Below are 24502 nucleotides of genomic sequence, written 5' to 3' on the forward strand. Positions count from 1 at the left end.
CTGGACAACGGCAACCTCGACCGCTGCGGGCAGCAGAACCCACTCCACCTTTCGGTGGCCGTGGACAAGTTCGACTGCAGGTGCTGGGTGGCTGTGTGGGTGGCTGGGCGGGTAGGGTGGGTGTGTGACCGAATGAAAAAGTGTGGGTGATTGAGTGACCGAGTAGGTGGGGGGAATTTACATCTGGTACAGATATAATGGAAGGCTGATCGACGCCCGGGTGCGATCAAGAGATGGCTCCCTATTGGTCAACCACGTTATGTATGCCGATTATTTGGTAATAGCTGCTCATTCAGAAGAGGAGTTGGAGACGCTGCTGCTGAGACTGGAGCGTGCCACTAAGAGGTGGGGCCTTACCATCAGCTCCACCAAAACTAAGCACCTGCCTGGGTATTTTGTACCATCGGACACTCCACCCCCACAACTCCCAATCGGCGATGGGGCTGTAGTGGAGAGAGTGGAGAGTTTCCCATACTTGGGCAGTGTGCTTATGACCGGCTCCAGTTTAACAGCAGAGGTCTCACTCCGAATCACTCGAGCGGCAATATCTTTTCATCGGTTGTGTAACGCTGTGTGGAAGCTACCTGGTCTGTCGCTCCGCACGAAGCTTCAGGTCTTCTCGGCCACAGTCATTCCCTCCCTTCTCTACGCTTGCGAAACGTGGACCCCCCTAATGGAGCATCTTCGCCGGTTGGAAACATTTCGGCTGGCCTGCCTACGATCCATCCTGGGTTTAACCAGGCTGGATTGTGTGAGGAGCTCACAAAACCTTGAAAGATCTGGGCAAAGTCCCATCGGTGAGCTCCTCCGGCAGGCAAGGCTGCGTTGGCTGGGTCATGTAGCCCGCATGCCCAGCCACCGCATGCCTAAACAGCTTTTGTTCGGCCGGATCGAGGGGGCTAAACGGGCGCGGCACGGGCTAGAGAAGAGGTGGTACAGGAGGACGTGGAGCTGAGTGGACTTGCCGATGACTGGTACCAGCGGTGTCAAGATCGGCCTCTGTGGAGGAGGCTCGTGAAGGACGCTACTGGGCAGTTGGAGGCAGTCGCCCTCCAACAACGGAGGGCGGAGGAGCGACGCTCACAACAACGAGCGGAGCGCCGGGTGGCTAAAGCACAGCAAGTTGGCACAGTAGGGGGCACAGGTGGTGCATCAGCCAGTCATCTCGGTCATCTCGGTCAGTCGACTCGTGGCACCTGGGTCTGCCCCGTGACCTCCTGCCAGCGGGCGTTCGACACTTCACGTGGCCTCAAGGTGCACATGGCCTGGCACAAGCGTCGTGGTGACGTCACCGCCACTTAGTGGCGAATGACGGTTGTTGTTGTTGTTGAGTAGATTGGTAAGCGCTAGTGTAATGGTTAGGACACTGCACTATGAACCCGGCGACACGGTTTCGATACCTACTCAATGCCAATACCAATGATGATTATATGAACCGGAACTGGCCCTCCCCTGGGTCGACTTAGCCTCAAATTAGTACCTGGTGCGGTGTTTAAACATCGCCTCTAGAGAGACAAAGGCGGCCATACGTAGTGCCACCCACCCAACAGTGCGCCGCCATGTAGGCCTTCATAGGTGTCCCGACATTCTGTTAAGGCTATAGGAGGGATCTTTGTCTCTGGTTTTGTTCACTCATGGGAGCCTGGATTAGTGCTCTGGTCTCTGAGCTACCCGATGATATCTTGGAATTCAATGCTAATTTATAACTTGAACATTCAATAAGTTATTGCGTAAACCTCTGTGTATACAATTATAACGTGAGGCAAATGTTCATTCACGTCCATCAGGCTTTGCAAAACATCTTACACAACGTGCTCCTTGTACCTGCCAACTTCAATCATCGATTCCTCCACCATACTGATTATCGTCTCATCCACACTGCGGGTCACAACAAGACACTCGCTCACCCATCCACTCACCCATCCACTCACTCACCCACTCACACACCTGCTCGCCCACCCGTTCGGCCACCCACTCACCCATCCGCTCACTCACCCACCCACTCACCCATCCGCTCACTCACCCATCCGCTCACTCACCCACCCACCCACTCATCCACCCACTCAATCACTCATCCGCTCACCCACGCACTCACTAAATAATCTAAGTGCGTGTTGATTTTAAACGTGGAGGGGAGCAAAGCCGGAGGAATCTGGAGAACGATCCACGTGACCCCTCGTGGAGTCCCATGATGTCCTCCTGCGTAGCAGGCAAGGAGGGAGATACAACATCTCCCCCGCCACCACTTGAGGGTCGCTAATTGTGTAGCGCAGTGTGTGAACTTTCCTCGGACACACGGACCCGGACATTGAATATGAACCCGCAAATTGAACATGGACACATCTGCACATATGTACAGAAAGATAGAGAGATAGACGCCTACAAAGCCTATATTGAAATCAACAAATTCGCCCGAAATTGCCTGAAATCGCCAAAATTGCACAATCACCCAAAAACACCAGAAAAGGGCGAAGTCGCCAGAAATCGTCAACATGTGCCTAAAACCTCCAGAAATGTGCATAAAATGCGCCAGATCTCCACAGACGGAAGCTAAGCAAGGCAGAGCCCGGATCGTGCTTGGATGGGCGACCACCACGCACGGAACAAAATTATGGCGCAGCACCAGCACTTCATTGTTGCATCGTACTCCTATGCTCCCTCCGCCTTCACAACTCCACACTTACCAGGACTTTATGTGAAGGAATGACACAAAAGCAACGTTTGTGGGGAATAATAGATAATTGCCATTTTCTGTACTTTTGAGGCATAAGCAATAAGATAACAACACTACCCAGGAACACATTTTTTTTGTTACACAGTGAATTGTTAAATACGAGGATAATCAGATACTCGTGTTTTGTTCTTAATTACGTAGAACTGCTAATAAACAATGATTGCAATGATGTCATTGTTCATACGATACGATATGTTAATACATGTCACTGTGTGGCAATTAACGCGATATCAGTTTTCCATTAACTATGTGATTAAAATGAAGGAAACTATTTTTTATTTCACCAGGTAAAGCCCACTGAGTTATAGCACTCCTATTCAGAAGCGACATGACCACAAATGATAGCTCAACGATATAGCAGGCAACTACTCTAAACACATGTTTCTAAATGTGGAGAAAAATGCACGCGACCACCACGGGGAGAGAGAGACACACACAGCCTCCAAATATACAATAGGCATCGTCAGGGTTAGGATCGAACCCACGACCTTCTGCACATCAGGCGAGGGATTTAACATCTCCAAGCCATTGTGGCACCCCTTGCGTTTGTCAAGTCTTCTTCATTGTGTCTTCCGTCCAACCTATGTTGTTTTTCCCCAATGTTCTGCACAGGCCACCACTTCTGGTGTGGCATTGACAAATCTTCAGGAGTACATTGGGCTGTTGCAGAACATCGCAGGAGATGATCTGTGGTTTGTTTCTTGTGACAAGCAAATTGGTCAGTTGTGCAGAATACCCCGCCATGATTTCATGAGAGAGTTGCATCTGTCAAAAACCACTCTCAGTCTGTTTAGGCTCCGCCATGTGAGCCATTTGGAATTGGAGACAGATGCGAGCTCCTCACTGGGAATAATACCTCATCAGCACCATTCAGCAGCTTTGACGCGTGATTTTTTTTATATCAGAGGAGTTCGGCAAGTTATCGTATTGTTGCTGAGATTGTCCGTGCTTCCGGTATGAATAAAGATCGCTTAGAGTCTAAACCTTAGACCGTATATTTCTCGACATTTTTGCCAGCCATGATTCTCCCTCACCGTAACTTGTTCAAGATCCGCACCGCTACTCACAGACCTCGCACACGGTCAAACGATGGCGTCATAATTGCCACCACTGGCCCTCAGAAGAAACATGACGTTTTACCAAAAGCCCTAATTTAAGGTGTATAAAAATCTAACAAGTAGGCTTTCGTGACAAATATTATTCACGATAAAGTGTTTTTGTCGTGGGTTAGATCACGTAAATATGTTGCAAAGCTACCTCCACTCGACACAGCCAATCAGTAAAGTTTGTCACGTGAACAGAACGTTCCTGGTATGTTACAACTTCAGAAAACAATAATGGATTTGTTAGAGAGCAAAACCACAATTTAAAATTGTTAAACATGGTCATAGTCTGTTGACGTGTGACAGACCTTACTAACTGGCTGTGTCGGGTGGAGGTGGATTTACAACACATTTACGTGATCTAACCCAACAAAGAAAACTGTATCGAGAATATTTTTTACGACCAACTTTAATTATAATTAACGCGCACAAGAAACACTCATCAACAACACTGCCGTAAAATAAAAATCAATAGAATGGGACACGTTTCGAACAATGGTGCTTTCTCATAATAGCACACCATTGTTGTTTTGTTCATTGTGCCTGTGCATGACTGCATTGAAGTATGACCAACAAAAGTTATTAATTATATAATTTTGATGCCAGCAAAAAGGGCCCCGTAGATTTAACTGCTCAACCAGAGCTATTAATGCTTTGATATTTACATTGCCTTTGTGCTGTTCACCTTTTGGCGTTCTCGAGTCTAATACTGGTCAGACAAAGCTGTGAAGGTGGCTGTCTCTGGAGCAGGCCAATCAGTTTCAACGACAATGCATTAATTATTATTAAAGCATGTTTTTTGCATGTGTTATCGCAAGTATGTGTGGTTAATGCAGACTTGATGCCTTGCAATATGTATCTCTTTGGTGTTTAAACATCTTACCACCTCCTGTATTCTTGCCAGAAACAGAAAAGCCCATTTACTTTTTAAGCATGTTTAATTATAAATGTGACGCGTTAATCATTGTTATTTCAGAAATGTAATGTTAGGAAGTAAAATGTCATCTTATTTACGAATTAAATTTGCAACAATTATCGCTATACGACGATCTTGCGCAAAGCTGATGGTACGACCGTTATCGACCGTCTTACATCGCACGCTGTACCACAGTCGTATCGCCATATCGTGCCTCACGTGTCAAATCCATTGTTGTTGTTGTTCCTTCACCCAGCAGTAGATAGAGAATGGACAATGCAGGAGCACACTGATGCCTGCATTGTCACCGCATGGAACATCTTTAGTTTTCGTAAAGAAATTCTTCAGGAACGTCCTAGAACGCAAGAGTTAAGTTTACAGGGACACGGGTTATGCAGTGTAACACTCCTCCATAGCGGTCCCCTCATCATGTCCATTCCCTACATACTGACATCACCAGTTGATAGAAGTAACCTGAGGTGTGATGATGTGACTGGTGGCGGGAGATGAGGAGACACTGTCCGAGATGTGACCATCTGTGCTTGGTGGTGGGAGATGAGGAGAGTCCAAGATGTGATTATATGATTGGTAGCTGGGAATGAGGTGACAGGGATGAGGGGATGGGCAGGAAATATGAGAGGAGACCGTGGGGATGAGAGGGGATGTCAGAGAAGGGATGAGATGGGGAGAGAGCTATAGATGAAGGAAAGAGCTGTGGATGAAGGAGGGAGCTATGGATGAAGGAGGGAGATGTGTGTTATGGATGTGGAATAAACGGACTGGAACCCTGACCTGTCTCTGTGTGTTTGTGGAGAGGAGAGTGTCCTCTACGCATGTAACAGGGAACTTGCTCACAAGGCTCTCAGAGCAACTCCCAGCGCCCTAATCTCATCTCTGCTATGCCATCGTCCTGATGTCATCTTGCCAAGGGAATTAGGGAGCGTCCCAGTGGCAGCTCTACGTGTGTGGTATTAAGTGTACGCAGCTTCAGCTTGAAAATGCAGTCTTTCAGTTATGGGGAATACTGGTGATAGGTTTATCTTGTTACATAACTCAGACCTGCTATATTTAGCATAATTATATATTCTATATGATAACGTACACTTTATTGGTAGAGATTTTTATTACAATAACTACGGACGGAATTAGGAATTAGCGAAGGCGTATTTTATTATTTGGCACGGAAGTTGTGGAAGAGCATAGCCAAAAATATGCTTAATGCACCCCATCTATGCATTAATTTAGAACTAAACTATGTTTAGATCGCATAAAGAAGACTCAAATAAAATGGACAAACATGGGGGTAGTGTTAAGCCTATTTGTATTTTTTACATTTATTATTCCTGTTTGTTTTGTATATTTGTCCATAATGTACTGCGTTTAACATTTGTATGTTTTCTGTACCAACTTGCTTCCTGAGCAATGATCTCTAACATCCCTTTGTTCTGTCGCCCAGTCTTCCTGCATGAGAGGCGTGGTATTAATCAGAAGTGATGGTGATGATGAAGACATTTTAGAATGCCAATATAATCATTTGCATTGTTTTTGAAAGGTAATTTTCCATTCATTAAGTTGTGCACACCAGCCTGCTAATTTTCTGATTCAGTTAATGAATCCATCAGTGTCTTCGAGAAGGAATATCAAAGCCAGGCGGTGCAATATTTGGGTATATAATTAGGTGTTTATTCTGGTGGCTGCTTTGTTCCACACTGCTCACCAGCATTCTCCATTTAGCACGGTTAGCTACGTACGATGCGAAATAATTCAACATACATACAATATTCTGCATCTGGGTGAGATTCTAGGAAGGTGACAGTGATCCCAGAAGGGTGATCAGGGCTTTATTTGGCCTGATACCAAAGTGCAGTGATTTTAAATCAACGACATTCAACATTAAGATAACTAAGCAAATAGCCTCCTTCACACGGCCTTCTGTAAGTGCATGAGTGTCAAAGCCGGTCCAGAGGTTGCTTGTCTTGAACCAAGGATGCTGAAATAATGTACTCTCAAAAGGCTCTATGGCCGATGGGTTGTAAGAGAAATTATTTTATTTGGACCTGTGGAGAGACGGGTATGTGAACGAGATCCAAAGATCTTAGGGACATTGTTCGAGTATTAAAATGGATCCGTTCCTGTATACATCGCGGGGCAAAACCATCGAGTGCCTGGTAGGTTAGCATCAAGATATAGTACATGAGGTGTGTGGTATGTACTATAAACTATGATGATGATCATCATCATGCTTAAATAACCCATGGCTTTGGCAGTCGCAGCATCATCAACATAACCGTTGCTTACCTTGATGTTAATGTAGGACATTGATTCCTGCAGCTCACTGTTGGGAAAAAACAGGGAATGTCAGACCACCTGAACACAAGAACATTGAGACTAATGACTAATGGATATCCAACGTTTGGCCAGGACACTTGCCATTTTAGATAGTGTCCCAGTGTCCTGAAACATTTGCAAAAATACATAGATTTTTGCCAAAGTAAAAAATAACCTTTCCTCCTACCCAGCAAGCATAATTATACTGGTAGGAACCTACTGGTTCCACCAGCCCACAGGGGATTATTGTGTCCGTCTGTCGTGCAGGGATGGGCTGGGTGGGGAGGGAGGGGTTGGGTGGGGAGGGGCTGGGTGGGGAGGGGCTGGGTGGGGAGGGTGGGGCTGGGTGGGGAGGGGCTGGGTGGGGAGGGGCTGGGTGGGGAGGGTGGGGCTGGGTGGGGGGTGGGGCTGGGTGGGGAGTGGGGCTGGGTGGGGAGGGGCTGTTCACCCCGTGGTGCCCTTATAAAACTCAACGTTTAACCTACTCACGCCGGTTTGTGCCCGCCCTCACAGTCGGGCATATTTGCGGAATACACCACGCCGCTGTTGACCCTGGCCATTGACCGAGCAACCCAACGTTCCTACCAGCTCCCTCCGCAGGAATGTGTTAATGGAGGGAAGGCCTTCCTGATTAGTGGGCGTGGAAGGCAGTGGAGTGGGCAGGCCCTATGACCAGTGGGCGGGGCCAATGACAGCAACAGAGCCACTCATTTTGTGGGAGGGGATGGCTGTTGCGTGAGCGTGGTAATGTGAATGCGAGCGTCCCAGAAATGTGGTCGCCAAAATTGATTGTGTTTGGAACATTTGTATGTATGTTGAACTTGTTTAGCACCGGACGTAGCCATAGTGCTTAACGAAGACAACAAAATCAACACAAAAAGCAGTTCTAAAGAAATTAGTTTTAAATCTTGATTTAAAAGTGCATAGCTCAAGTAGCTTCTTAAAATCTGAAAGTGCGCAATGAGGTGACCGACTTTGTTCGATGGCTAGCCAAACGCCGCTGCTGGGAATATGACCGAAACAGTCCATTGATCAATTGAAGAATCAAAAGTGCATTTGCCCAGTTAAGCTAAGAAGCTCTATTTAAAAGGGTGACTAGGCCACCAGACAACATTAAAGCAATCCTCAATTACTAAATTATTTAAAAATGATGTTGTAAAATTACATTTACACTTGAACTTTAGTGATTTTAATAATAGAGTAAGTATAAATGAGGACAAAGATGGCAGAATTGAGATGCCAAGAGACGAAACTAGGTGGTTCCAAATACTTTGGCCAGCTTTATTAACTACTTTTGATCCAAATTGCGCGAATTCTAGGAATTTCTCATTGTATCTGTGTGAGGATGGCATTGACATCGGAACTACATTGTCAAAAGTATGTTAATCAAGTGCTGGGGCCAGAGGAAATACTTGCCAACAAATGTGACTGGTAGGAATAACAACACGTAATGGTGTTCGCGTCATGCCTTGCGTGCACGTCGTGTGACCTCGACATTGCATGCAGACTGATCTCAGCCTTGCCTAGACCATCAACTCTTAAAGCGGTGATGGCAATAGTCTAGCCAGGCAGCCAGCTAAAAAAACCTTATTCTTGGTTCTTTCGGCAAAGTCCCGTAGAAGGGAAATAATAAAAGAATCAAAATAAAGCATAATAAAATAATTATATTATATTATTTAATATTCGTTTATTTTATTATATTTTATTATTATATTTTATTATTTTATTATGTTTTATTTCCCTTCTACGTGACTTTACCGAAAGAACCAAGAAGATGAATCCCTGCAGTCACGAAAGCTTTAAATCGAAATAAAAAAAAACCTTGTTTCTCGTCGTATTATACAAATATAATATGTAGTGGGATAGGTATCATAGGATCACCAGCTCGCGAGGAAGCTAGTGGTTCTGCAGAGCTAGTCACGGTGATGACGAGCCCACCTCGTCCTCCTGTTGTTGTAGCGCTCGATGATCCGCTGCTGATTCCTGCGGTAGGTCCACACGGCGAGGAGTGCAATGATGATGACGAGGACTACGAAGCCCACGGCCGCTATCACCATCCACACCCAATCTTCCATGTAGACTTTGCCACCTCCGATCGACACACGGGGAGATGAAGTGCCACCCACGTCTATATAAAACAAAAAATTACAGGTAAAACTGTGTAATGTAGCTCTTTTTCAGAAGCAACCTGGCTATATATGATAGCTTAACGAAGTTGCTTATCGTGTGGAACAATATTGCAGCAACCGCGTACTCTAAACGTGCGGTTTTGACAGTCATAGAGACCCATAAACCCACATACACCCATAGAGACCCATAATCAAAGACCCATATAGAACCACAGAGATCCAGAGACTCATATAGACCCACATAAACTCACAGAAACCCATACTCTTCGAGACCCAGACTAAAACTAAACTTTTAGTTTATCAGGTAACGCCCACTGGACAAGCATCTATTTTTCAAAAATGACATGGTCACAAATGGTAGCTCAGCAAAGTAGCCTATCACGTGGAAATGTCATAGCAGCAGCCAAATTATCTAAACGTGTAATGTTGATTCTAAATGTGGAGGGAAAAACCGGAGGACCCGAAGATAAATACAAGCGACCTCGGAGAGATATAGAGAGAACACGGGGACTCCAAATATACAACAGGCATAGTCAGGGTCGGGATTGAACTCACAACTTCCTGCATACTAGGCGAGGGAGATAACAGCATCACCACTGCTTGAGTTTACCATTTTGTTTTGATGGGTTGGCAGTAAGAGCAGTTGTAGGATGACGTGTCCCCCCTGAGCCACTTATTAAACAAAAGGCGTTGTCGATACGTAGCTCTCTCCACGTGATCAGCTTACAGGAGAATGATCTGAATTTAACGGCGTAAACATATTCGATAGCCAGAGAGGCGTCTCCACTCTGTATGTTCCCAAAGAACGTATATCCTTCAGATGCTTCCAGTTGATGATTGATCGTGTTGCTATAGTAAAATATCTAAAGGGGAAGGTAAAACACACAGGCGCAAAACCATATTACGGAATAATATGGAACAATTTGTAAAGTGGTGCATTTCAGAATCAGAATCATTAATTATCCTGAAGAAATTCGATTAGCAATGTAGCTCTTTTTCATAGATGCCCAGTAGTACATCCCACCAATGCGGCCCGTGTATGGAAATCAGGGAATACGCAGAACTGGAAAGTTGTACGGACAGACCATGGCGGGGAGTAAAGACAAATTTACCCACTCACTCACACACTCACTCAGTCACCTTCTCACCTACTCATTCAAAGACTCACCCACTCATTCAGCCACTGACAAGAGAGCGGATGTGTGATGGTAACGATGGTGATGACGTGCTCGCAAAACTGAGGGGTGTAAGGACTCTAGCAGCTGTATTCTAAACGAGCTGGAGTCTAACCCAATACCTGGTGTATTTTTTTAATTAATAAATTAAATTCATTTATGTAAAGTAATGTTTTGTCTCTTCCAGCCACAGTTTTATTGCGATTGTCCCATTCCGGTGGTCATTCCAAGAGACAAATAATCCATTGGGAACTCTCGCACATAGAGTAGTGCAACCCTCCACGTTAGAGAGCGGCCGACAGATCAGGCTACCAAAGAACTACATATAAAATCCCGTCGGTTGAACTTCTGGTCCATAAAGGAGTGGGCAGCGATTCATCACTCGCTCTGGCATTGAAGGTAACATTCGTCGCACGAGAGTCAAACCGATATTTGTATTCATTCTCACAGATGAATTCTGCCAAATTGAGTGAACCCAAGTTAATGTAATGTTGGGTTTTGTTCTTCCGTTAAAATTGGTAGCGATGGTGAAACCATACAATTGGTTTACTTGAGGACCAGGATTAATCAAAGGCGTCTCCCTCGATCCCTGATTAAGGCCAGGACATTTTTTAAGTCCTGTACTATATTTCTTTTACATGAACAAACATACACGTAGGCTTTCGCGACCAATATTATTCATAATCAACGTTTTGGGTTTAGATCGCGTCATTTATAAATGTGTCGTAACCCTCCACCACCCGACACGGCCAATCAGTAAAAAAGTGTCACGTTGACAAAAGACAAATAGTTCACTGCTTTTGCCCACCGGTGTGTTGAAGCGTGAAACCACAACATTTACAATTTGAGTACGACGTTTCGCTGGTAATTGCGATTTAAAGGTTTTTATTAACTTCTCAACGGGTACAAGGAAAACCAAAGAGAGTACTGAAAACCACTCCTTCCCGGGCGCCCCGGTTGGCCCCTTCGAGTCTCCGTCACATCCGCGGGCTCCACCCACATACAATGCAACAAAACAAAGCTCGCCGCCATAACGCACACCGCCCCGTTCCCCTTATTCACATTCATCACCACCATTCACCCATGCGCTTGCTCCATCACATCGCCTTCCCCCGATCGAACACGTACATTCCTCGCCCACATGATTTAGCAGGCCGGCTAAAATGTGCGTGGCCATCCTTCACTATCCCTTCCCTATACCCGCCGGTCCCCTCGCTACCCCACCCCGGGTAGGGGCCACTTCCACTTCACACCTGCGGCCTTGTATCCCAGCCTAACCCGGTCTACTTCCATCACCCTTTCTAGCAACCTCCTCGCCCAGTAGCACACCTCCAACGGTGATATAGGGGACCCATCCAACTCTTTTCTGCGAGCTCCCCACAAGGCCTCCTTTGTCGTGCCTATTATAGCCCACGTTCGATCTCTGTCATCTCCCCGCACCTCCCTTAAGACTCCCCACATAATGTCCCGACTTATCACCTGCGACGGGTAAAACCAGGACAACAGCGGACTGCTCAGTCTCCACACCTCCTGTGCGAAGGGACACCTCACCATGACGTGCACCGCGTCCTCATCTGTGTTGCAGCCCCTCGGGCATTTGGGCGAACGTGCCATTCGGCGAGAAAACATGAAGCCCCTCGTCTCCAATCTATCCCACACCGCCAACCAGGACAGATCTCTCTGTTCTTTTGTGAGCGCCGTTGATGAAGTGTTCCTCCACACTTGACGGTACATAGTCCTCTTCGCGCCCATCACCCCCTCGCAGGCCTCCCCTTCGTTTACTTTGGCCAATACCTCCTTGGAGTTCCACGATCCCCCTCTCTGACTCAAATTGTACTCTTTTATGTAGTCACCCACCGCCGCATTCAGCCATCCTTGTGGCCAGGCCAAGGGCGTGCCCGCCGGTAATTGGGTCATCCCAAGCCCCCTCAGGAGCCACATCAGGCGATACCTTAAATAACACGCGGCCTTCCCCCGGGGCTCTTCGGAAAAGAATAACCTCAAAGTGTTGCACACAAAAATTGAGGACAGCACACGTGCAATATTTGGGGCACCTTTCCCCCCGTTCTCGACGCGTTTACACATCACCACTCTCTTCACTCTATCCATCCCGCCTCCCCAAATGAATTTAAACAACATCGATTCCAGGATTCTTGCCTCCCTCCTACCTGGCGGGTACACATATGCGAGGTAGTTGAGTGTTGGTAAAACCACCACCCTCACTACCAGAATCCTCCCTTCCATCGTGAGCCGTCTCCCGGCCCACTTGCCTAACTGTCCCTTTACCTGCTTTATCCTCCCGTCCCAGTTTCGTTCCGCCGACCTTTCTCGGCAAAAGGACACTCCCAAGACCTTGACTTCCTCCGTCTTTATCCCCAACTCAGGCGGCCGACCCTCAAATAGTCTCGGGTCCCCGAAGGCCATCAATTCGCTCTTCCTCGCATTCACCTTCAAGCCGGAGGCCAGGCCGAAGCGGTTTGTCTCCTTCATGGCCCCCCACACTGATGCCACGTCCCTACAGAGCACGACTACGTCATCCATATATAGCGCCACCTTCCCCTGTTCCTTATTCCCGGGGATGGTCACTCCCTTAATCTCCTCATTGTTTCTTATTGCCTGTGCAAGGGGTTCCATACACATTACAAATAGAACCGCGGACATCGGGCACCCCTGTCTCACCCCTGACTCTACTGGAATTGTCCCCGAGAGCTCCCCATTTATCAGTAGTCTGGTCTTGAGCCCTTGGTAAAGACGCCTCACCCAATCGACCAAGGGTCCCCTCACTCCTATTTTTTCCAACACTGCGAACATATACTCGTGCGAGAGGCGGTCGAAAGCCTTCTCAAGATCCAGGCTAAGAAGCCCTAGGGGGCATCCCCTCTCTCCTTCTACCTCTATTGCCTCCCTTAATAAAATCAGGGAGTCCGAAATCCTTCTTCCTGGCACCGCACACGTCTGGTCGGGTTCGATTACTCCCTCCACCACCTTCCCCAGTCGCGTCGCAGCTATTTTTGCCATAATCTTGTAGTCCGAGTTCAGGAGCGTAACTGGACGCCAGTTTCCCAACTCTCTCCGGTCCCCCTTCTTATACATCAGTATGATGAGCCCCTCACACATTTCTTCTGGCACCAGTCCACCCTCCAGCATTTCCCTATACATCTGCAGCATGTCCCCTTTCATTAAATCCCAGAATGTAATATAGAATTCTGCTGGAATTCCATCCAGTCCTGGCGTCCTATTCTTATTCTGCCTCCTCACTGCCTCCTCCACTTCCTCCATCTGGATCCTCCCTCCCAGTACCTCTGGGTTCTTAACCTCATGTCTTAGCTCCCCTAGTAGTGCCTCCCTTATTCCCTTATCCGTTCCCTTCCTCCCATACAACTCCCCATAGTACTCCTCCGCTATCTCTATCATACCCTCTGTCGTTGCCTGCCTGCCTCTGACCGGACTCACCAATTCCCCAAGTGTGTTGTCTCCTGCCTTGCATTTCTTAAAGAAGAAACTCGTACATTTCTCTCCCTGTTCCGTTTCCCTGACCCTTGCCCTGTATGCCATTTGTTTGACTCTTTTCTCCAATACCGAGGATAACCTTCCCTTCAATCTCCGTATATCCTCACCCACCGGGAATCCCAGCTCAAGTAACCTGTGCTTCTTCTCGATTCTAGCGTTCCACAGCTGCAGTTCCCTGTTTACACTCCTCCTTCTACTATGTGTCTGGAAGAGGGCCTTTATCCGTCCCTTCACCATGCTCCACTCCACCCTCGTGGCAAAGCATTCCTGCAGGGTCGTCCAGTCTTCGTACTTCCTTACAAAGTCTTCCACAACCCTTCTGTCTTCCAACAGGCTCACATTCATTTTCCAGGTTCCCTTCCCCATCTTCAGGCCACCTGGAATACCGAGCTTTGCCTTCACCAAATTGTGATCTGACAAGGGGAAGGGTTCCAGGTCTGCTCCATCCACCTTCACATTGGCAGACACAAAGATGAAATCTATTCGTGATTGCCTTCTACCACCCTTATCCGACCACGTGTATCCCGGTCTCACCGGGTGTACCTTTCTGAAGGCGTCAGTCATTTTAAAATCCTCTATCAGCTCCTTCAACTTCCTAGAGGAAGGATCGAGCCTCCTCCTCCCAGCCACCGATAATAGGTCTGCCAGGCACAACGGGCAGTTAAAATCACCCCCCATTATGACTTGCCGTCTCGTCACGAGTAGGGTCGCTACATTATTCCATAGGTCCACTCTTTCTGTGCACGTCGTGGGGGCGTACACATTTATTAGTCTCAGGTCTGCCTCTCCATAAGACACGTCCACATAATGGAGGCGGCCCGGGATCACCTCTTGGGACCCGACTATCTGTATACCCCTCCTGCCTAGGAGGGTAACCACCCCCGTGCATCGATTTTCATTACTCCCGGACCAAAAGTAGTAGCCATCCCAGCTCTCCAACAGCTCCTCCCGGCCCAGGGTGTATGGTAGGTGGCATTCCTGGAGGAAGACCACCTCCCACTTGGTAGCCTGTAGCAGTTGTATTATTGCTCCTCTCCTCGCCTTTCCCTTCAAGCTCCTCACATTTACGGACGCCACGGAAAGTTCCATGTTGTCCGAAGTGGCCTTCTCCGCTCGCCCTCCGTAACCGTCTTCATTCGCCAGTTCCCGCAATTTTATTTTGCCCCTTGTTCTCAAGGGTGTCCCCCTGCGCCGGCTCTCCACCCTTTCCTCCATCCGCTCCCTCGAGGCCTCTGTGTCCAGCGAGGAGTCCGAGGATTCCGTGCTGCCTAAAGGGGCGCCTCTTTTTGGGGCTCTCCGTATCCTCCTTTTCCTTCCGATTGGTCCCTCCCATGTCTCGCTACTGCCTTCCTCCTGCTGTCGTTCCCCTTTTCCTTCCTCCTCCTCCACCGCCTCCGCCCAGTCTTCCACGGTCGTCTCGGAGATGCTGCCCATGCCGTCGCTCCCCTTCCCCGCCAGCCCCTCTTCCTGCTCGCTCGATGTCGATTCTGCTCTTTTTGCATGCCTCTCCCTTTCTCCCCCTCCATCCGTCGCTGGTGGCTGCTGCTCAGCCACCTCCCCACGTCCTTCCCTCACCAGTTCCTTATCCGGGTCCAGTTTGGTTCCACCCCCTTCCTCATCCCTCACTCCTCCTACCCTATACGCCCTAACCTTGTTGGCGTACGACTCCGGACAATTTTTGTATAGATGTTCTCGGCTACCGCAGAGGTTACATTGTGCCGGAACACTGCATTCTTCTACCTCGTGGTCCAGTGCCTTGCATCTATAGCAGACTTTTGTCTTGCACACTGCAGCCAGGTGACCGCTGCCCCCACACCTCCTACACAGTTTAGGTTGTCCGGCATACACAACATATCCCCGGTTGCCTCCTATGTTCAGGGCACTCGGGATGTGTCTCAAGGTCCCTCCCTCTGTTTTCAGCCGCACCCTCCATTGTCTTGCCCCTGTCCATATCCCCACTGAGTCCCTCACCTTTTTACAGCCCGACAGTACCGAGCAGTGCTGTCTTAGCCAGACCTCCACGTCGTGGTCATGTAGGGCTTCATTGTATAGGAAAATAGTCACCACCTTCGTGTCCAGCTCTGATAACAGTTGTAGCTTCATTGATATCAATGGCTTCTCCTCCGCCTTTTCCTCGAAGCGGGTCATAAATCTTTGTAGCAGGGGGCTTGAGTTGAAGCTTACATCAAACGCCCTCCCTCCCGGCAGAGTTATCAAACAGTACAAGTCTGTCGGCTCTATTTGTAGCAAGCCCATCATTATTGACCGTACAAAGGTCGCTCGGTCGATGGTCACTTCTTCTGCTACCTCGTCCTTCATCATTACTCTGACGCAATTATGTCCTTTGACATGAGGTGGTGTCAGACTCACCCCTGCCCCGCCTCGCCATTTCCCGTCTCGTTCCCGGGGCCTCCCAGCTCCCACCGGTCCAGCGTCCACTGTCGCGTTCTCCCTCCGGGCCTCCCCCTGCCCCAGGGTTGCTGGCGTCTCTCTGGCTTCGTTCCCCACCCTCCGCTCGGGGGCACCCGCATCTCTGCGTCCGGACGCCGTACCTTTTTCTCCTCGGCCTCCCTCACCCACTCCATCAGCTCCCGCCCTCCCATCCAGTTCCTCCATCCTCTCCTTCTGCCGTGCCTCCGCCACGTTCCCCTCCATCCGTCTCCATGCCTCCTCCACGCATCCCCCTGCTGCCAGCGGGTCGGTCTGGTTGCCCCAGTCCCCTCCGGCAGCGTAGGTGGTGTCGGTGGCCCTCTGCTTTCGCCGCGTCTTCTTCTTATCTCCTGCAGTCACCGTCTGGCCGACTCTGTCGTCCCAGGCTCCCTCAGCAGTGCAGGTGGCATTCATTTCTCTTGACGCACTCCCTGCTTCCTTTTCATCTGCTGCGAGCATAAGCTGGGCGGCTCGGTCATCCCGGTCTCCTTCAGCAACTCGGGTGGCCCTCGTGGTCCTTGACTCTTGCCGTTTCCCCTCTTCGTCTGTTGCGATTTCCGTCTCCATTCTCCAGCAGTCCCCGCTTCTTGGCAGCGTGGTCATCCCTGGCCACACGGTCAGGGCCCTCGCAGGCCTCGGGGCTGGTGGCTAGGTCTCACTTGAGATCCGGACGGGCTGGAAGGATCACCTCGATGCTCCTGGTGTCTCCCCTGGCAAGCCAGGGCAGTTTCCCCCTCATCGGGCAATTCGCCAGAATGGTGAGGCTCTGCTGTCTCCCGTTCTTATATAGAGCAGCAGCAGGGTGACGTCATCATTAACTCATTAACTCATCAGGTGCAAAGATTTGAGGGGGGGTTATTGTAATTTTATACTAGATTAGTAATCAGGCTATTGTTACGATGCGAGTTGTAGATTAGCAATCATTTGGAATGTGTTTTATTGTGATTATGCTACATTAGTAATCAGTGCGGCCTGGAAGCGTATTATTAAATAAGATACATTACAATTTCTTATAAGGGAAACAAACACTAACTGATTACTAATGTAGCATAATCACAATAAAACACATTCCAAATGATTACTAATCTACAACTCACATCGTAAGAATAGCCTGATTACTAATCTAGTATATAATTACAATAACCCCCCCTCAAATCTTTGCACCTGATGAGTTAATGATGACGTCACCCTGCTGCTGCTCTATATAAGAACGGGAGACAGCAGAGTCTCACCATTCTGGCGAATTGCCCGATGAGGGGGAAACTGCCCTGGCTTGCCAGGGGAGACACCAGGAGCATCGAGGTGTTCCTTCCAGCCCGTCCGGATCTCAAGTGAGACCTAGCCACCAGCCCCGAGGCCTGCGAGGGCCCTGACAGTGTGGTCAGGGATGACCACGCTGCCAAGAAGCGGGGACTGCTGGAGAATGGAGACGGAAATCGCAACAGACGAAGAGGGGAAACGGCGAGAGTCAAGGACCACGAGGGCCACCCGAGTTGCTGAAGGAGACCGGGATGACCGAGCCGCCCAGCTTATGCTCGCAGCAGATGAAAAGGAAGCAGGGAGTGCGTCAAGAGAAATGAATGCCACCTGCACTGCTGAGGGAGCCTGGACGACCGAGTTGGCCAGACGGTGTCTGCAGGAGACAAGAAGAAGACGCGGCGAAAGCAGAGGGCCACCGACACCACCTACGCTGCCGGAGGGGACTGGGGCAACCAGACCGACCGGCTGGCAGCAGGGGGATGAGTGGAGGAGGCACGGAGACGGATGGAGGGGAACGTGGCGGAGGCACGGCAGAAGGAGAGGATGGAGGAACTGGATGGGAGGGCGGGAGCTGATGTAGTGGGTGAGGGAGGCCGAGGAGAAAAAGGTACGGCGTCCGGACGCAGAGAGGCGGGTGCCCCCGAGCGGAGGGTGGGGAACGAAGCCAGAGAGACGCCAGCAACCCTGGGGCAGGGGGAGGCCCGGAGGGAGAACGCGACAGTGGACGCTGGACCGGTGGGAGCTGGGAGGCCCCGGGAACGAGACGGAAAATGGCGAGGCGGGGCAGGGGTGAGTCTGACACCACCTCATGTCAAACGACATAATTGCGTCAGAGTAATGATGAAGGACGAGGTAGCAGAAGAAGTGACCATCGACCGAGCGACCTTTGTACGTTCAATAATGATGGGCTTGCTACAAATAGAGCTGACAGACTTGTACTGTTTGATAACTCTGCCGGGAGGGAGGGCGTTTGATGTAAGCTTCAACTCAAGCCCCCTGCTACAAAGATTTATGACCCGCTTCGAGGAAAAGGCGGAGGAGAAGCCATTGATATCAATGAAGCTACAACCGTTATCAGAGCTGGACACGAAGGTGGTGACTATTTTCCTATACAATGAAGCCCTACATGACCACGACGTGGAGGTCTGGCCAAGACAGCACTGCTTGGTACTGTCGGGCTGTAAAAAGGTGAGGGACTCAGTGGGGATATGGACAGGGGCAAGACAATGGAGGGTGCGGCTGAAAACAGAGGGAGGGACCTTGAGACACATCCCGAGTGCCCTGAACATAGGAGGCAACCGGGGATATGTTGTGTATGCCGGACAACCTAAACTGTTTAGGAGGTGTGGGGGCAGCGGTCACCTCGCTGCAGTGTGCAAGACAAAAATCTGCTATAGATGCAAGGCACTGGACCACGAGGTAGAAGAATGCAGTGTTCCGGCACAATGTAACCTCTGCGGTAGCCGAGAACATCTGTACAAAAATTGTCCGGAGTCATACGCCAACAAGGTTAGGGCGTAAAGGGTAGGAGGAGCGAGGGATGAGGAAGGGGGTGGGACCAAACTGGACCCGGATAAGGAACTGGTGAGGGAAGGACGTGGGGAGGTGGCTGAGCAGCAGCCACCAGTGACGGATGGAGGGGGAGAAGGGGAGAGACATGCAAAAAGAGCAGAATTGACATCGAGCGAGCAGGAAGAGGGGCTGGCGGTGGAGGGGAGCGACGGCATGGGCAGCATCTCCGAGACGACCGTGGAAGACTGGGCGGAGGCGGTGGAGGAGGATGAAGGAAAAGGGGAACGACAGCAGGAGGAAGGCGGTAGCGAGACATGGGAGGGACCAATCGGAAGGAAAAGGAGGATACGGAGAGCCCCAAAAAGAGGCGCCCCTTTAGGCAGCACGGAATCCTCGGACTCCTCGCCGGACACCGAGGCCTCGAGGGAGGGGATGGAGGAAAGGGTGGAGAGCCGGCGCAGGGGGAAACCCTTGAGAACAAGGGGCAAAATGAAAATGCGGGAACTGGCGAATGAAGACGGTTACGGAGGGCGAGCGGAGAAGGCCGCTTCGGACTGAGACACATCCCAACATGGAACTTTCCGTGGCGTCCGTAAATGTGAGGAGCTTGAAGGGAAAGGGGAGGAGAGGAGCAATAATACAACTGCTACAGGCTATCAAGTGGGAGGTGGTCTTCCTCCAGGAATGACACCTACCATACACCCTGGGCCGGGAGGAGCTGTTGGAGAGCTGGGATGGCTACTACTTTTGGTCCGGGAGTAATGAAAATCGATGCACGGGGGTGGTTACCCTCCTAGGCAGGAGGGGTATACAGATAATCGGGTCCCAAGAGGTGATCCCGGGCCGCCTCCATTATGTGGACGTGTCTTATGGAGAGGCAAACCTGAGACTAATAAATGTGTACGCCCCCACGACGTGCACAGAAAGAGTGGACCTATGGAATAATGTAGCGACCCTGCTCGAGACGAGATGGCAAGTCATAATGGGGGGTGATTTTAACTGCCCGTTGTGCCTGGCAGACCTATTATCGGTGGCTGGGAGGAGGAGGCTCGACCCTTCCTCTAGGAAGTTGAAGGAGCTGATAGAGGATTTTAAAATGACTGACACCTTCAGAAAGGTACACCCGGTGAGACCGGGATACACGTGGTCGGATAAGGGCGGTAGAACGCAATCACGAATAGATTTCATCTTTGTGTCTGCCAATGTGAAGGTGGATGGAGCAGACCTGGAACCCTTCCCCTTGTCAGATCACAATTTGGTGAAGGCAAAGCTCGGTATTCCAGGTGGCCTGAAGATGGGGAAGGGAACCTGGAAAATGAATGTAAGCCTGTTGGAAGACAGAAGGGTCGTGGAAGACTTTGTAAGGAAGTACGAAGACTGGACGACCCTGCAGGAATGCTTTGCCACGAGGGTGGAGTGGTGGAGCATGGTGAAGGGCCGGATAAAGGCCCTCTTCCAGACACATAGTAGGAGTGTAAACAGGGAACTGCAGCTGTGGAACGCTAGAATCGAGAAGCACAGGTTACTTGAGCTGGGATTCCCGGTGGGTGAGGATATACGGAGATTGAAGGGAAGGTTATCCTCGGTATTGGAGAAAAGAGTCAAACAAATGGCATACAGGGCAAGGGTCAGGGCAACGGAACAGGGAGAGAAATGTACGAGTTTCTTCTTTAAGAAATGCAAGGCAGGAGACAACACACTTAGGGAATTGGTGAGTCCGGTCAGAGGCAGGCAGGCAACGACAGAGGGTATGATAGAGATAGCGGAGGAGTACTATGGGGAGTTGTATGGGAGGAAGGGAACGGATAAGGGAATAAGGGAGGCACTACTAGGGGAGCTAAGACATGAGGTTAAGAACCCAGAGGTACTGGGAGGGAGGATCCAGATGGAGGAAGTGGAGGAGGCAGTAAGGAGGCAGAATAAGAATAGGACGCCAGGACTGGATGGAATTCCAGCAGAATTCTATATTACATTCTCGGATTTAATGAAAGGGGACATGCTGCAGATGTATAGGGAAATGCTGGAGGGCGGACTGGTGCCAGAAGAAATGTGTGAGGGGCTCATCACACTGATGTATAAGAAGGGGGACCGGAGAGAGTTGGGAAACTGGCGTCCAGTTACCCTCCTGAACTCGGACTACAAGATTATGGCAAAAATAGCTGCGACGCGCCTGGGGAAGGTGGTGGAGGGAGTAGTCGAACCCGACCAGACGTGTGCGGTGCCAGGAAGAAGGATTTCGGACTCCCTGATTTTATTAAGGGAGGCAATAGAGGTAGGAGAGAGGGGATGCCCCCTATGGCTTCTTAGCCTGGATCTTGAGAAGGCTTTCGACCGCCTCTCGCACGAGTATATGTTCGCAGTGTTGGAAAAAATAGGAGTGAGGGGACCCTTGGTCGATTGGGTGAGGCGTCTTTACCAAGGGCTCAAGACCAGACTACTGATAAATGGGGAGCTCTCGGGGACAATTCCAGTAGAGTCAGGGGTGAGACAGGGGTGCCCGATGTCCGCGGTTCTATTTGTAATGTGTATGGAACCCCTTGCACAGGCAATGAGAAACAATGAGGAGATTAAGGGAGTGACCATCCCCGGGAATAAGGAACAGGGGAAGGTGGCGCTATATATGGAAGACGTAGTCGTGCTCTGTAGGCACATGGCATCAGTGTGGGGGGCCATGAAGGAGACAAACCGCTTTGGCCTGGCCTCCGGCTTGAAGGTGAACGCGAAGAAGAGCGAATTGATGGCCTTCGGGGACCCGAGACTATTTGAGGGCCGGCCGCCTGAGTTGGGGATAAAGACGGAGGAAGTCAAGGTCTTGGGAGTGTCCTTTTGCCGAGAGAGGTCGGCGGAACGAAACTGGGACGGGAGGATAAAGCAGGTAAAGGGACAGTTAGGCAAGTGGGCCTGGAGACGGCTCACGATGGGAGGATTCTGGTAGTGAGGGTGGTGGTTTTACCAACACTCAACTACCTCGCATATGTGTACCCGCCAGGTAGGAGGGAGGCAAGAATCCTGGAATCGCTGTTTCAATTCATTTGGGGAGGCGGGATGGATAGAGTGAAGAGGGTGGTGATGTGTAAACGCGTCGAACGGGGGGAAGGGTGCCCCAAATATTGCACGTGTGCTGTCCTCAATTTTTGTGTGCAACACTTTGAGGTTATTCTTTTCCGAAGAGCCCCGGGGGAAGGCCGCTTGTTATTTAAGGTATCGCCTGATGTGGCTCCTGAGGGGGCTTGGGATGACCCAATTACCGGCGGGCACGCCCTTGGCCTGGCCACAAGGATGGCTGAATGCGGCGGTGGGTGACTACATAAAAGAGTACAATTTGAGTCAGAGAGGGGGACCGTGGAACTCCAAGGAGGTATTGGCCAAAGTAAATGAAGGGGAGGCCTGCGAGGGGGTGATGGGCGCGAAGAGGACTATGTACCATCAAGTGTGGAGGAACACTTCATCAACGGCGCTCACAAAAGAACAGAGAGATCTGTCCTGGTTGGCGGTGTGGGATAGATTGGAGACGAGGGGCTTCATGTTTTCTCGCCGAATGGCACGTTCGCCCAAATGCCCGAGGGGCTGCAACACAGATGAGGACGCGGTGCACGTCATGGTGAAGTGTCCCTTCGCACAGGAGGTGTGGAGACTGAGCAGTCCGCTGTTGTCCTGGTTTTACCCGTCGCAGGTGATAAGTCGGGACATTATGTGGGGAGTCTTAAGGGAGGTGCGGGGAGATGACAGAGATTGAACGTGGGCCATAATAGGCGCGACAAAGGAGGCCTTGTGGGGAGCTCGCAGAAAAGAGTTGGATGGGTCCCCTATATCACCGTTGGAGGTGTGCTACTGGGCAAGGAGGTTGCTAGAAAGGGTGATGGAAGTAGACCGGGTTAGGCTGGGATACAAGGCCGCAGGTGTGAAGTGGAAGTGGCCCCTACCCGGGGTGGGGTAGCGAGGGGACCGGCGGGTATAGGGAAGGGATAGTGAAGGATGGCCATGCACATTTTAGCCGGCCTGCTAAGTCGTGTGGGCGAGGAATGTACGTGTTCGATCGGGGGAAGGCGATGTGATGGAGCAGCGCATGGGTGAATGGTGGTGATGAATGTAAATAAGGGGAACGGGGCGGTGTGCGTTATGGCGGCGAGCTTTTTTGTTGCATTGTATGTGGGTGGAGCCCGCGGATGTGACGGAGACTCGAAGGGGCCAACCGGGGCGCCCGGGAAGGAGTGGTTTTCAGTACTCTCTTTGGTTTTCCTTGTACCCGTTGAGAAGTTAATAAAAACCTTTAAATCGCAATTACCAGCGAAACGTCGTACTCAAATTGTAAATGTTGTGGTTTCACGCTTCAACACATTTCCCATAAATATGCTAAATTCCTCTTGATATGCAAATACTTTTGTCAAGGCGCTCTTCTTCCCCCTCCAACCCAGCTTAAATATACGCTCCAAGCTTGGTGGTGTTTCATTCTTCACCTGAGGACGGCTGCTTGCGTTGTAGCCGAAACGTCGTGAGAATTATTTTATTTTCATTATTTTATTATTTCCCTTTTACGTGACTTTACCGAAAGAACCAAGAAGATGAATCCCTGCAGTCACGAAAGCTTTAAATCGCGTTCAATCACTTCACTTTTTTTTTACCACAATCGTATGTACAATTTTATGATTATAGCAAAGCCCCTTGTACTTAACACACCTTGTACAAAGGTTATTTCTATATGAATGTTTATGATGTACAGATAAGATTCCGCACCGCCCACAATTCTTCATAACTTACAACAACATTGTCTCTTCTCCATTCAATTTTGACCAAATGGTCTCCAGAGCTCAGTGACAGTGAACAGTTGAGAATGGTTCTCTTCTCATTCACCCTGACTTGCTGGCCATCACGGCAGGCATCTGCTTGGTTGTGTGTGAAGAGGAAAATAATCGTTAGTTGCGAGAGCGTTGGATATTGACAAGGAACCTTAAAAGTGTAATACACAGCAACACCCTTCCCTCTCAGGCTTATCTATCGTGGTTTTGCGGTTTCGCACCGAATCTATTGAGGTACAGTTTGCCTATCGTGTCCTCCCTTTGATGGCTCGACCATTCACAGTTGACCATGAGATTCCTGTACAAGTCCTAACTGTACTGCTCGTGGTGATGCTACTGCTGAGAAAGAACACACGTGCCACCTTGTCTCCACCTTGATTCCGTCTTGTCTCCATCTTGTCTCCGTCTAGTCTGTCTCTTCTTCCGTCTTGTCTCCATCTTGACCCTGTCCTGTCTTCCGTCTTGTCTCCATCTTATCTCTGTCTTGTCTTCATCTTGTCTCCCGAGTACCCAGGGCGGGTCCCAGGTCACGTGGTGTTCCCAGCCCCTCGCGAGGAGGCGGGAAGGTTCAACCGCACAGATACTGTACAGTACTGCACATTACATCCC

General features: G+C 49.9%; 1 protein-coding gene across 1 annotated transcript in view; it reads right to left on the reverse strand.

The window, feature by feature from the left end:
* Positions 1 to 2769: 2769 nt before the first annotated feature.
* Positions 2770 to 24502, reverse strand: part of LOC133348237 (uncharacterized) — a 35150-nt gene continuing 13417 nt past the window's right edge. Inside the window, exons 3-7 of the mRNA XM_061560954.1 lie at positions 23856 to 23977; positions 9821 to 10073; positions 9020 to 9209; positions 7052 to 7088; positions 2770 to 5108 (exon numbers count right to left, since the gene is read on the reverse strand). Of these exons, the coding sequence (XP_061416938.1) occupies positions 5076 to 5108; positions 7052 to 7088; positions 9020 to 9209; positions 9821 to 10073; positions 23856 to 23977 (635 nt within the window). The 3' untranslated portion in view covers positions 2770 to 5075. The remainder of the gene's footprint in view (positions 5109 to 7051; positions 7089 to 9019; positions 9210 to 9820; positions 10074 to 23855; positions 23978 to 24502) is intronic.

The sequence above is a fragment of the Lethenteron reissneri genome, chromosome 27, assembly GCF_015708825.2.
Source record: "Lethenteron reissneri isolate LAM-NWPU_2019-01 chromosome 27, ASM1570882v1, whole genome shotgun sequence".
NCBI classification, from domain to species: Eukaryota; Metazoa; Chordata; class Hyperoartia; order Petromyzontiformes; family Petromyzontidae; genus Lethenteron; species Lethenteron reissneri.